Here is a 13,625-nt window from a genome sequence, read left to right on the forward strand (position 1 = left end):
GAAGACTGCAAACGTGTCACAGGCTCTTAGAGATGTGATAACATCTACCAACACAAGGGTTTTGAAGCTCCTTTGAGGGGGTGGCTGTTCCTTGAACCCTGCACAGATGCCATCCACCACTTTATTGTACAGATGTGTGCAAGGTGGTGTTGTCCTTGAAAAGGAGAGGACACTTGGCTTGATGGCCTTATGAAATTTGAAATTGCTCTCAGAAAGGAAATGGGCCCAAAATAAACTTTACTGCTTGAGCTGAGAGGCTGAGCACATACATACCCAGGAGATGTGCTTGTGAGTCAGCAGGGCACAGCCCTTCAGCACGCTGCATTTCCTTTTCTGCCTGAAAGTGTGTTGCAGGGCACAGCATCATTTCTTCAGCACAGAGGAAGGAGCTCAGCCTCCAGTGGAAGGTGCTCTGGAAAACTGCAGTGGGTTAGTTAAGGCTCCAGGCTGGGCCAGAGTGCAGAAGTCTAGGGAAGAAAATGTCTGGAATACATATGTGTATTTATCATATATTTTCTGCCAGCTGGAACATGAAGTGTTGGAGATAAACACTTACCTACTGAAAAACTGGCTGAGATGGAAACCAGCTTTCAATTAGAAACCAGGCTTTGCAGGCTGAGAGCAGCAGTCACCAGCACTCCCATTCCTGGGGGACTCGCAGGGTCGCTGCCAAACAAGACAGGAAAACCAGAACCAAAGTCAATCTTAGAGCAGCAGCTGTGTAGAAACACCTTCCTAAATCCATTCAGGCCAACAACGTCCACAGCCCGTGTGCTGCGGCAGTGAGATCACATTGCAGCTCTGGCTCAGCATGTTAAATAAAGAAAAGATAAGGAGCCTGACATTTTAAACCCAACATTAACTGCACCACTCCGGCAGCACAGATGTGCTGGCAAGTGGACGTGCTCTGTGTGTACCTGATATATGACAGTTGCTGAGCTATCAACCCTATACAGCAGAAGAGAGAGTAGCTGCTCACAGCTGAGCGATGCGTTTGCCCTGCACGTCAAGTCTGCCCACTCCTCCTGAGGAAAGGACTCCTCTTTCTAGTAACCTGCTTGGAAATGAGGACTTCAGAAGCAGAAATCATGCAAGAATGGAATGCCTCTGTTGGACTGAAAGCCAGGGATATAGAGTCTGTCCTTGTGTCATTTAAGATAAATGGAAAAAGCAAAAGCTCTTTTTAGGTCTTAGAATTCACTTATTTTTCTCTTGGCCCAGCTTCAGCTCTTTTTAAAGCAATTGGCAGTGTTAGGAAGCAGGCACTTTGTCTCCAGGGGAATCCCTGAGGCTTCTCTCCAGATCAGCTCTCAGGCCTGTAATGCCTCGCGCTCTGCGTGGAACCGTCCTCAGGCAGGACGCTCGTCAGCCCCTATGCTACAGTCCAGGAGCGGGTCACAGAGAGAAAATACAGCACCCATCAGGGGCAAAACCACTGCTGCGCACGGAGGGAGTAGGTGCAGCAGTGGCAGCCGCGGTGCAACAGCTACAGCAGCAGGAAGGAAGCCAGCCGACAGCAGGACCAGGCAGAGATGATAGCGGCAAGCAAGGGCTGCGGCACTCGCCTGCTGCACTCGGCAGGCAGCTGCGGCAGGAGGAACCGTGCAGATAACTAGGATGGTGTTGAGTTATCTTGGCTGAATTATACAGGGGAGCTGCTCGGGTGTTCAGCTGTGTGACCTCTGGATTTAAACATAGGTAGGGTCACCTAGGCTGGGACTTTCATAACCTCTGACCATACCTAAATGCTGCAGCATTTGGCAAACTTCCAGCCCCGCTGTTTTAGTTTCCTCCTGTCAGGTTGGCTTCTTGCTCCTCTGAACTACTCTCTGTACCCAGCCCAGCCCGACCGCATTGCTCACGGGCCTGGCAGCAAGAACAGGGCTCTGGAGACAAAAGCAGCAGTGCAGCACGTACCGCCATACAGAAATGCTGCACCAATATCTCCAGCCTGTATTTGGCTTTGTAATGGCCAGATCACATTAATGGCCCCTAGCTGTGCCGTCATCCTGCAGAGGCGACACGGACTTTCCTCCTCCTGGCATTTCCAGCTAAGGAACTTTCAGCTTAGAAACTTCTTCAGTACACAAGTTTGTACTCTGCACTGTTTTTTCTTCTGAATGAAATTCCCCCCCAATTGTCCTGTACCTGACCCTTCTCTGTACTCGCAGCCTCTCCCAACCTTGTACACTATGTGAACAGAGTTAAGTTGTTTAAAACCAGTTCCTTCTGCACTTTTCTCCACCCTGACTTCCCCTCTGATAAATTGTCATCTTCTATGTAGTGAGACTCTTACCTACCTCATCATTCATACATACTGCTCTGGAAGTTAGGTGACTTTTGAAAAGAATTAGATTATCCTTCAGTGAAGCTGCACCCCACTTTACCACATTTTTCATGCATTTTCCCTATTTTCCCACATGCTTAAGAGAAAGCAGCTTGGCTAGCCAGGTGGCCCAACACCAAGCCATAGAGACTAAGACTTTATTGGCTGGAGGAGACAGAGGTTCCACACTTCAGAGCTTGGTAGAGCTCCAGCTGCTAGTGAATTCCTAGGAGCAGGTACATCTCTGTGTGCTTTCACCAATGGCTGGCAGGGTAGAGGGGGGACATTTGCTGTTATTACCTGCTCTCTTCAGTCCTAGATGAAGCCTTTGGGGTAAACTAGTAATTCCTACATTGACATTTTATGCAGTCATACTTTTTCAGTGGCGATTCTTAATGGGAGGATGTAACTTTTATACTCCAGCTTGTACAACGGCTGTACCTAACTTTATGGGTAGTTTGAGGACTTGAATTTATCCCACACAGCTCCAAGTAGTTGTCACAGCTGCTTCTTTCCACCCTAAAGCAGCCACAGCAGGGCTATACAAAGCAGAACTATTCCCAAGTGCCACAAAAGCAGATCAGTAGGGTACTCCAATACACAAGTCTGCTTTCCACGTCACTGAGGAACGGGTTGGAGGCAGCACTGCTGCGCTTGGATTTTTGCTCTGACTGCTTTTGCCAAGCAGTGCCTGAGCTACTGCCTCTCCAATCCCTGGTAAACACTAACGACACAAAAACTCTGTATACACCGTTCCTTATAAAAAACCCAACGGATCCCCTACACACAGAGACAAAAACACCAAAGCAGCAACTCTCCGTGCTTGGCCTCTCCTCCTGGGGCTGCAGCACGCCGGGCGTCCCGCCCGCCACCGGCAGCAGGCCCGGCGCCTGCCGCGCTCATGGGATCAGGAGGTGTCCCCAGCCGCCTCCGCGCCGGTCCCCCGGAGCCCTCCCCGGCCCCGTGCCGGCTGCCGTCGGTCCACTGCGGGCCGGAGCCGCGGGGACAGGCCCGGGTCGCACAGGCGGCCGCGGCACACCCCCCTCACCCGCCCCAGGCCTGGCCGCCGGAGCCGCCGCTTCGCCTCCCCGCGGCACGCAGGGCAGCCCCAGGCCGAGGGGGGGGGGGGCGGGCCGGGTCAGCCACCGCGGCGGGGGCACCGAGCGGACCGGGCGCTCGCCGAGGGGAGGGCGGGGCGGACGGGCAGCCGCGAGCCCCCCACAGCCCCACAATGCCCCGCGCGCCCCTGCCCCTTTAAGGTGCAGTGGGCGGCACGAACGGAGCGCGAGGACAAAGCCCGGCGCGCGGCGCCGCCGCGGTACCCGGATGGGCGGGGAGGTAGGGCCGCGCCGCGATTGGCCGCCGCAGGGCGGGGGCGGGCGGGTAACGGGGCCACAAAATGGCGCTTCGCTCCCCGCCACTTACATAACGTGACCTTTCACCTCGCGCGCGGTGCAAGTCAGCTTGATGCGCCGGCGGGCGGGGCGAGGCGGCGCGATGGGCGGGCGGCATAGCCAATCGGGAGCCGGCAGTGTCGGCGACAGCCAGTAGGATGCCGGGGCGTCGGGGGCGGGCGGTGCGGGGCGGGAGGCAGGTTGGGGTGCGCGCGGCGCGGCTGGGCTCGCCGCCCGCCCGGGAGGGGGAGGGGAATCTCCCGCCATTTTTCAATCCTCCTGCCCGGGTCCCCGCCGGGGTCGTCGTGCGGATCTGCCGGCTCCGGCCGGGAACCCGTCTCGTCTCGGCATGGCGCCGCTGCTGGGCCGCAAGCCCTTCCCACTGGCCAAGCCGCTGCCGCCGGGGGAGCCGGGGGAGCGGTTCGTCATCCCCCACACGCAGGAGGCCTTCCGCACCCGCGAGTATCCGCCTGGCCTGGGGACGGGGCGCCGGAGGGGAGGGCTCTGGTGGGGCCGCTGTCACCCGCCGCGGCCGCCGGCCCCGGGCCGAGCGCCCTGCCGCGATACTGGCCCCTGCAGCAGCCCCGGCCCTCCCGGGGGGCGGCGGGGCGGAACAAAGCGCGGCGACCGGGGCCGCTCGGCCGCCCTGGCGCCGGCTTCCGGCGGGGGGCCCGGCTCAGCTGCCGCCGGGCTCGGCCCCGGCGCCGCTTAGTGCCTGGCGGGGGCCTGGCGCGGTTTAAAAGGCGGTTCCGGTCGAGGGGAGCGCGGCCGGGGAAGCGGGTCCCGTCGGGGCTGCCGGGCGCCGCGGGCACGGGCCGGTGTCGGCCGGGGAGCGCAGGACCGGTTCTGCGGGGTGCGGCGCCCGCTGGCGGGGTGTGCCCGGCGGGGAGGGGGGCGTTGGGACGGGGGGCTCCCACCGGGAGGACAGAACAGCGACAGAAGCAGGCTCTTGTGGAGAACCAGGGGTTTCGTTCTGGGTGTATGTTCTGGGCTGCTTTCGCATGAAAACCACTTAAAAAAAAAAAAGTGATTCCACGAGAGTCGGCGTGTGACAGCCCCGGGGCTGCAGGAAGCGACAGGCCAGGCGGGCAGAGGCACGGGGTGTGCGGCCGCAGGGGCTGGAGGGGCAGGACTGCGCCTGTACCTGCAAACTGCTGCTGCGGGAGGCTGGTTTGTTGTCTGTGTTATAATGATCAAAATCTGGGGAATTAAGGACTGCAAGTGAGATGGAAATGAATGTATGAGATGGAGATGAATGTACCTCAGAGATCCAGGTGATGCACAGGACAAAGGGACTCCAGAACTTACACGGACCCCGATATTGAAGAGTGTCCTGTTACTTCAGCATGAAGAACAGCCACTGAAAGGCTTCAGGAATGGTTAGGTGGGCACTTCTTCCTCTTCGAATGCTATCTGAGTGCAGATAGGCATTGCTGATGTATTTAGGCCAATAAAATGAGATTGGGTAGAGTGCTAGCTACTTGCTTTTTAACAGTATTTTAAATCAAAGCATTTAATCCGGCACTCAAAAACCTGCTGTTGTGGTGTGTGCAAACTGAAAGTAGCTCAGTCATCCATCTGATCAGGCAGAGACCTGTTCTGCCTTTCCTGTGAGGAGCAATCGGTGATCAAAGGCAGAGTAGCCTAGTTACTACTTTTGTAAAAGAGGATGTGGCTGTAAGGTTCATCTGCCTTCTAGGAACAGCAGAGAGGAGTTATGGAACAGCTTCTGAGAGTACCAGTCTGTTAGTATGGTTCTTGTGGATCCCTGAGTAGATGGGAGGGCATGTTTCTGCAGACACTTGGATGATATTAACATTAAGGGAGAAAATGAATGGTTTTTCATCCCCAGAGGAGACTTAGCTGCAGGGTCAGAAGGAAAGAGGCAACCAATGCAAGCACTGAGGTTCTAGAGAGATGCTCTTCTTTTGGAGAAAGTACTTCATGGGGTGCTGTGGGAGGTGTTCAGCCTAACATGTTCTAGAAAGTTCATCTTGGCAGATAAGATGGTATGAAGCTAAAAAGAGAAACTAAGTAATGCTGGGTTTCTGTCTTGCTTTGTTGACTGTGTATAAGCTAGGCAAAAAGTGGAACAGAAAATTGCAAATGAGTCAGTACGTCGAAGGGAGATGTTACTGAAGGAAGACTTGGGTTTTTTTTGGTCACTGCAGTTTGTCTTGCATAGTGCAGAGGAATGGCTTTTGTGGGTGGGAACAGCCAACAGAGGGTGTGTGTCAGGAGGTACCGGAGTCTTCACCCAGAGCAGTACTTTATGTTGTTTATGCCAAGGCCTTGCAGAATATGATCTCCTGAACTTTTCTTTTTCCACCTTGAAAAACTGTTGATCAGCTCTTCCCCTAAAGAGTATTCAGATTTTTATACTGCACAGCTACAAATGAGGTGTTTGAAAGACAGAAAATGTTCTTAAGTCTTTTTTTTTTTTTTTTTCTCTTTTATGTGTGTGTGAGGATTTGCAGCTGGAGATTGGGATACTGTATATGAGGAGAGATGTCTGCCCCATGGGCATGTACTATGAAAGTCTGGCGGCAGTAGACAGATAGATAGACACGTCATCAGAGCTCAGGTGTTTCTTTGGGTGTGATATTTCTTTGTAGTTTTACATGGTTTCCTTTGTCTGCCAAATCCCCCCAAAACCTTTTAAGAGAAACCATGCCGTGTAGAGCCCGTTGCATATCCTGGCAAAGCCTTGGGCTTCTTGTGTCTGCTTCAGAGTGAGCCTTGCTAATTGGGTGGGTATGGGGATGGGTGGATCGCTGGGCAGTTGGAGGTAGAGTCGTTCTTGCAGGAGCCCTGTAGGACCTGCTCTGTGTGAGATGTCAGGGAAATGCTTCACATGTGGTATGGTCTTTGCCTGATTGGTGTCATCTCTGTGCCTGGTCTGTGGCACATGTACTGAGCATTTGATGTCTAGCAAGCACTGGATTTGTTTCCTGGTGAGCAGATAATCTCTTCCGTTAGTGTGTGGGACTGTGGCAGCATGTGCTGGGCCGTGCCGGCTGTGGTTTGGAAAACGGCACTAACAGCTCAAGAGAGATGCTCGGTTCAGAGAACTGACCAGTCTGGGCTGGCAAGGAGGGGACTCTTTCAGCCAAAGCTTTCCTGCAACCATCAGTGTATGGTTTTGGGAAGCTGTGTTGCTGTCCTGCCCATATAAAAGCTTGCTGTCTGTCTCTAGTTAGTGGTTTTGTATGGTTTTGTATTACTACTTAATAGTAGTCTTGTGCAGTAGTTAGCTTGTTTACTTTTAAACATTTTTCTTTAGAAGGGTCCCTTGCTTTTATTGTAACTTAGTATTCTGCCTTTCAGCATTAAGTGATCTTCAGTGTGATGCAAACAAATGTGATGTATTAACTGTCACACAGTGGGTAGTCAGCTGCTTAATTTGTGTGTTATTCATGGCTTTTTGGGGATTATTCACAAGTAACTGGTATGCAGGGTTTGTTATTTATTATTGTGTTGGGAATTTGTGGCAATGGCAGCTCTAGCTGTGTAGAGAGAAGGGTTGGTTGTGGCATACCAGTAAGCCCTCACTTGTAGTCCTGAATCAGACCTGCTGAACAGTCTGAGATTTCTTGGGTTAGTTTCCAGTCTGAGTGGAAAGGACAAATAGCGTATGGGTAGTGGAAAGTTTGAGCTATAGTAAACTTTGCAAAAACATCCTCCTTTATTTTGACTTTGTGCTGGCTCCAGGATTTCAATGCAGAACCTGGCTTAGGAGCTTGTGGCAGAGCACAAAAGGCAGGGTGGGCACTGTAGGCATGAGTCTCAAGCACTGGTTAAGGAATGTGTCTAGGGGTCAATGTTAGATGAACTGACTAGCTGTAATCGGAACTAAATTGCAATTGAGAGGCAGAGTGGAGCTGGACAGGGAAATAGCTATACCTGCTGCTTTTATGTTTGCTGTTGATCTGAAAAATGTGTCCTGATATGGTGCGATTAAGCTTGTTCTCATAGGTGTGTACAAGGAGGGGGAAATTATCAGCGAAAATTCTCATGGATCTTCCTGTCAGCATGGGAAATGGTGTTGGGAAGAAAGCTTATCTTTCAATTATTTTTCAACTGGAGACGGGCATTTACGTGTTGTCCTGGCTGGAAGGAAAGGGAGGTTCTCACACACAGAGAGAAAAGAAAGTTGATAAATGTAGGAGTGAAGTAGACCATAGTTTATTTCCCAGCCATATCTCAAATATTTGTTTAAGGGTTCAGGACATACAGTCCAACTATAAGAAGTGTGTCTTTCCTTTAGCACTTGTGTTGTGGCAGCTGTGAGTCCTTTGTATGTAGGTGATGTCCCTGGATGTGTAGAGGGAAGGCCTAGTGGGTAGTGAAGCTGGGGCTGCTGAATGAAGCTGAAGGCTGCTGTTGCTCATATGTTTAGGCTCCTGTCTGTGAGAACTGAATTTGGTTTTAACTCTTGTTTTTGTGGGAAACGCATAGGAAGGCATAGTATTATGGTTGCAATTTAGTCATTATTAAAGTGGTTAATTGCTGTAAATTCAAGGAGGACTCCAGGTTTCTTGTTTGATTCCTCCCAGCTCAGTATTGCTACAAAAATTTGTTAAAAAAGTACTTCTGGTCTGGTCAGCGGTGCTGTGCAGATGAGTTCCTCCGCAGGCTGTGGTTGCTCCTTGCCACTGCCTCACCTGCCTCTGCCCTCTAGCACTACTTGTTTCTGTGGAAACTTAAGCATCTTTGAAACCTCAAGGAGGGGTAAGAATTGGCCAGAGGGCTCAAAACTTAGTTGGGTGATGGCTTTGCAGCAGATGAGCAGTCTGATGAGCATGAGACTCCACAAGCAGGGCAACCTGGGGAACCACAGGATTTCTCTTTTTGGGTTTTAAGGCCTGCTCCAGGCAGAGGGAATTCTGTCCTTAGTGGTAGCCTTGTCTGGAGATGGCTCTGTTCTTGGCTTATGTTCTTGCATGGCAGCAGTTGCTGTGGCTGTAAGATACTTGTATATCAACATCCACAGTGCAGCTTCTGTACCTTGTTGCGCTTTACCTTGGGACTGTGAAGAAATGTCCAAGAAAACTTTGCTGGAGTGTTAATTTGGCTTCCTAATAGAAATTAAAAAAAAAAATATTGCACTAAAATTGTCTTGAAAGACAAAGCATATGCAGGATATGATGAGCGATTTGCTGTGGCTGGTGGTTCTGCCTTTGCAGGAGTGTGGAGAATCTACTTGTTCCCACAGAGACTCTTCTAATTAGCACTTGTGCTGTAGCGGGCTGAGCTGTTGTAGTTGTTGCAAGTATGCTTTGTGTTCTCTACTTTTCTGCTGGAGAGTGTGCTGCAGGAAAAGGGAAGGATGCTTTTCCTGCCTCTTTCATAATTTCTCCGCTTAAATTACCATCAATAAGCATATGGCAACTTAAGCAGGCTGCAGTGGGGTAATTTGGTATGGGTTTACACTGTGCTAGCTTTTCTAGTAATTGTGCCTGTACGTGTTTTATCTATAGAAAGTATGAAGTAGCTTATATCTGTTTACACTGACAGTTAATTACTGCCTAGGCAGAATGGGTAGAGCACAGCCCCAGATGCTTACAACAGAGTAGCTAATGCTCTAATTCATAATGCTGTCTGTACTGCCGTGACTTGCCTGTGCACCCGTTAATCCTAATGGCCAGAATAACTTAACCTTGAGGCTGATTGTGATATGGGAAGCAGGTGATGCAGCTGGTGAGAAAGATCCTCATGTTGTGCTAATGCAGGAGGTTGCTCTTGTTGGAAGCCAAAGGAAAGCTACTGGCCTTTCTAGTGATTTCAGTTTCAAAGCTTTTGGGTTTTTTTTGCTCAAAAGATTAGGGATATTGGGTAGATTGGTAATTTGCACCTAATGTTTTATACCACCCTAAGGCATTAGTACTAGTAGTTTCCCAACAGTTATTGTCGAGCATTTAGTGGCAGTCCATGCTGTGTCTCCTGCGTGTGCCTGTGATATTTTGTGCTGTTTTCCAATGAATCAAGAGTGGAAAAGCTGAAAAGTAACTTAGCACTGCCACAAAATGTTCAGCCGTATGTATTCCATGTGTGCAGTTCAGCTGATGGTGGTGTGGCACCTTCTGTATGCCCGTGCTGGACAGGATGGGCACTTAAGCTGCAGAAAGCTCCAGTGCATCCTGGTCTGAAAACCGATCGGATTTAACACAGCTTCTTCACGGTAGACACAGGGTCAAACTGTACTGTAGTGATCTTCAGCCTTTGAGCACTCCACTAGTAAGGGTTTAATTGAATTTGTCTTCTGCTACTGTGGTTATGCTTTTCACTGCATAAATCCTGTTTTCCTGAGCTGCCACTTCTACAGAGAGTATGAAGCACGTTTAGAGAGGTACAGCGAACGAATATGGACGTGCAAAAGCACAGGAAGCAGCCAGCTGACGCACAAAGAGGCTTGGGAGGAGGAGCAGGAAGTTGCTGAGCTGTGAGTACCAGTGAAGAAATTGCTATGTGTCTGTCTTTAGGCATTGGGGCAGAAGAATGGACTTGGGAATGATATGCGATTGCTAGTTTATGAGGCGAGGTAAGTAGCTTTTTACTGGCTCTAAGTAGATCTGGGGATTCTGGAGTTCAAAACAAAGTCCAAATTTGATGCCATCACTAGTGCAGTTGAATAATGTACTTTAGTGCTGAATCTTGGTATTACTTGAACCAGAATAGTTCAGCATATGGTACTTGGCATATTTTAAAGCCCCTTAAGTAATGGGAGTTTTTCAGAGAGGGGAAAAAAAATAAATCTTGAAGGAGCTAAAGTAAAAATACAGTAAAAAGGGTCCGTTGGAAGTGTTTCACATCAACCCAGGTCCACAGCTGTAATTATTTTTTCCAGATCTGCACTGGAATAGATTGTTATACTAAAAAAAACCACCAACACTTTGGAGGGAGATTCTGGGGATCTGCTCTACTTGAAACAACAAAGAATAAAGGGAAACAAGCAAGAGTAGTTACTCTTTTCAGACCACCAGTGTTCCTCTGGGCTGCCATTTCCCTGACCTCCCCTCTGGCATGTGGCACGGGCCCTGAATCCTTGGTTGAGATCCAGCATGACCCGTGCCATAGAAGTGAATTTTCTGCAAAGGTGCAAGTCCTTGGCTCAACCAGCATATATAACTAACTTTGTGATTACCAAAATGTGGGAATTATGCCAAACAAATGGCATGTTTCTCTGTTCTGTGAACTGATGACTTGGACTTCTGTGACTGTTTTTTTCCTGGGTTTAAACTGGGGAGATTGTCAGCAGTACTGCCTAAGAGGTGCAGTTTTCTGCTGCCTTTCTTTCATGAAGAATCCACATTTCTGGTTCATTGACAGGACTTAATAGCCTTAGCCTAAGGAGAAATTCATCACATCCTTAAAGGCAACAAATAATGAACGTATTTGCTAGTAGTCCTAATTTCTATGAGGTTGAAGTACTACTGTCTTCAATCTTTCTTCTCTAGTGTTGTTGTTTGAGCAGAGGGTGCAGAGCCAGCTTCATAAACTGATAATCCTGTTTCAAAAACCACTGGTCTAGTGCCACTTGCTTCTGGTTAAAAATGTTATGTTAGTTGACTGCTTCTGAAAACATTAAGAAATGTAAATGAAATATAAATGCAAGATTTCTCAATAGTAAGTTTAGCTATAGTCTCTCTAAATGGGGGGGGGGGGGGGGGGGGAAGACTGTGAAATGAGGTTTTGGGCTTGTTTCTTTGAAATGGGATTAAAAGTTTCCCAGGCTGTTCTGGAAAAATGGAGTATTTTGTTCCTCCTTAGAGTAACTGGAAAAGAACTTTACTTTTTAGTCAGAAACCTTTGTGCAATATATTTCTTAGTACTCCTGTCAGCTAACTGACCTGATCTTTTAGGAAACTGGTCAGGTAAATTTGTAACAGTCCTTTCTCTTCCTTGAATGAAAAAGTTTGAAGATCATGATATGGTGAAACATACAAAATATTTTGGTCTAGAAAGATAATTTGATTGTGCAAACCTGCTGCTGTCTTCTTTACTGTGTTAGCAGTCTGTTTGGGGAGAAAGAAATGCTAAATGTTCATCAGCGTAGTGTTATTGTTGGAAGCACAAATCTTGAAGTAACAAGCCCCAGAATAATGGCATGGTCTTGGTGTATATTTAACATCTAATAGAGAGGCAGTAATAACCAGCAAGAAAGGGGTCACCATCAGTGCTGCTCTTCCAGAATGCTTTATAGTGTTCCTTCTGGGAAGGACAAGTACAATTTATATTGTCATGCCAATTAACACTTGGGGGGGGGGGGGGGGGGAAGTTGGGGGGATGGGCAGCAAAAAGCCCTTGGATGTTTGCATGCTAATGTGGCATCTGCCTCAAACATTGTTCTGGCTGTTAAATGTTCCCAGAATTGTGAAATGGGAGGCTACTTTGCATTTTGGCTTTTATTCCCTGAATATTGAAAACTTCTTACATGCTTGTTCAGCTTGAAGGAGGAGTTCCCCATCTGGTATGAGAAACTGGTACTGGAAATAGTCCACCACAACACTGTATCTTTGGAAAAGTTGGTGGATGCAGCTTGGCTGGAGATCATGACCAAATTTGCAGTGGGAGAAGAGTGTGACTTTGAGGTAAGGATCTGTTTTCCATTTTATCCTGTGCTTTTGCACAGAGTTAATTTTGGGTATGTAAAGGTAGGAGATGGGAAGAATAGATTAGCCACTTACATTATCAGCAAGATGGTGAGAATTTATTTTCTTTAGAATCTCAGTGACAGCACTTGCTTTTGAATGCAAAATGGTTCTGTAAGCAGAGGCACATGTATGACCCATACCGATAGCAACAGAAAAATTACTGATCTGTTTGTGTGCATGGGGAAGTAGAGATACTTGTTTTACTGCTTAAATGTGTCGTGGTCTATGTATATATCTAAATATATAAAAATACATATTTAGTTAAAATAAGTTAAAAATTATCTCTCGTAATCTTTTCACCTAAGGTTTTCCCAGGGGAAAGTAGTCTTAAACTAATGTAGCTTGAAGTCAACTGCTTACAAATCTCTAACAATGCTCTAATAATGAGAAAATTCTATGCAGAACTGGGAATAATGAAGAAAACCTAAACTTATTAAAAATAATGGAAAATTTTTAAATGTCCTCTGTTAGCAATCTGTTTAGGACATACTCTCTCAGCTGGGGCTGCTGAGAGAGCATGCTTGCACCTTGCATGCACATTCTTCCCTTAGTCTAAGAAAGCAGCATTATTAAACGCTGGAAAAATTTGTGGACTGGCAGTTCTCTCTTCCTTAGCAATTTGCATAGAACTTCTAGGTAGGAGTAGTAGAAAGAAATCGTGTAATTGTTTCATGAGAGAGGGATCATGAGCCTCTCTGAAGGAGGATGTCAATTAAGTGTTTTGCCACATTGTGGTTAGTAGGTCATCAGCTGCTTTGTTTTCCTTCCTCTTAGTGTTAAAGCTCATTAGTTCACATCACTTGCTCGGGTTCAGTTTTCATTGATACTTCCATGCAGGTTGGTAAGGAGAAAGTGTTGCCTGTGAAAGTTGTGAAAATACATCCCCTGGAGAAAGTTGATGAAGAGGCATCAGAAAAGAAATCTGATGGAGCCTGTGATTCCCCATCGAGTGACAAGGAGAACTCCGGCCAGGCAGCCCAGGACAATCAGAAGGAAGCTATCCTGAAGGAGGATGAAAACAGGAGGGAATGTATAAGTAAGTAGTAGGACAGCATGCCAGTAGGTAGCACCTGGAAGTGAGTGTTTGAACCTACGTATGTCTTGGGCCTGGGCTGTCAGTATTGTATGTGTTGTTTAAACAGCGTTACGTAGCAAAAATTCTGAAATGGTCATTGTTAGTGGTGCAGCTCTGGCATCAGTGCTGTTGGCATTCAACTATTCTTGCCTGGTTTAAAGCAGAAAACCTGCTGT

General features: G+C 48.3%; 1 protein-coding gene across 7 annotated transcripts in view; it reads left to right on the forward strand.

Annotated features, from left to right (window-relative positions):
• The first annotated feature begins 3,910 nt into the window (after positions 1 to 3,910).
• BAZ1B (bromodomain adjacent to zinc finger domain 1B) overlaps positions 3,911 to 13,625 on the forward strand; it is a 50,558-nt gene continuing 40,843 nt past the window's right edge. For 4 of the 7 annotated variants that reach the window (XM_037375161.1, XM_037375162.1, XM_037375166.1 and 1 more), the window contains exons 1-4: positions 3,912 to 4,182; positions 10,046 to 10,162; positions 12,167 to 12,311; positions 13,212 to 13,410. In XM_037375161.1, coding sequence (XP_037231058.1) covers positions 4,070 to 4,182; positions 10,046 to 10,162; positions 12,167 to 12,311; positions 13,212 to 13,410 — 574 coding nt within the window. In that variant the 5' untranslated portion in view covers positions 3,912 to 4,069. The other 3 variants (XR_005102226.1, XM_037375163.1, XM_037375164.1) reach the window with 2 other exon arrangements.

This window comes from Falco rusticolus, chromosome 1 (genome assembly GCF_015220075.1).
Source record: "Falco rusticolus isolate bFalRus1 chromosome 1, bFalRus1.pri, whole genome shotgun sequence".
Classification (NCBI taxonomy): domain Eukaryota; kingdom Metazoa; phylum Chordata; class Aves; order Falconiformes; family Falconidae; genus Falco; species Falco rusticolus.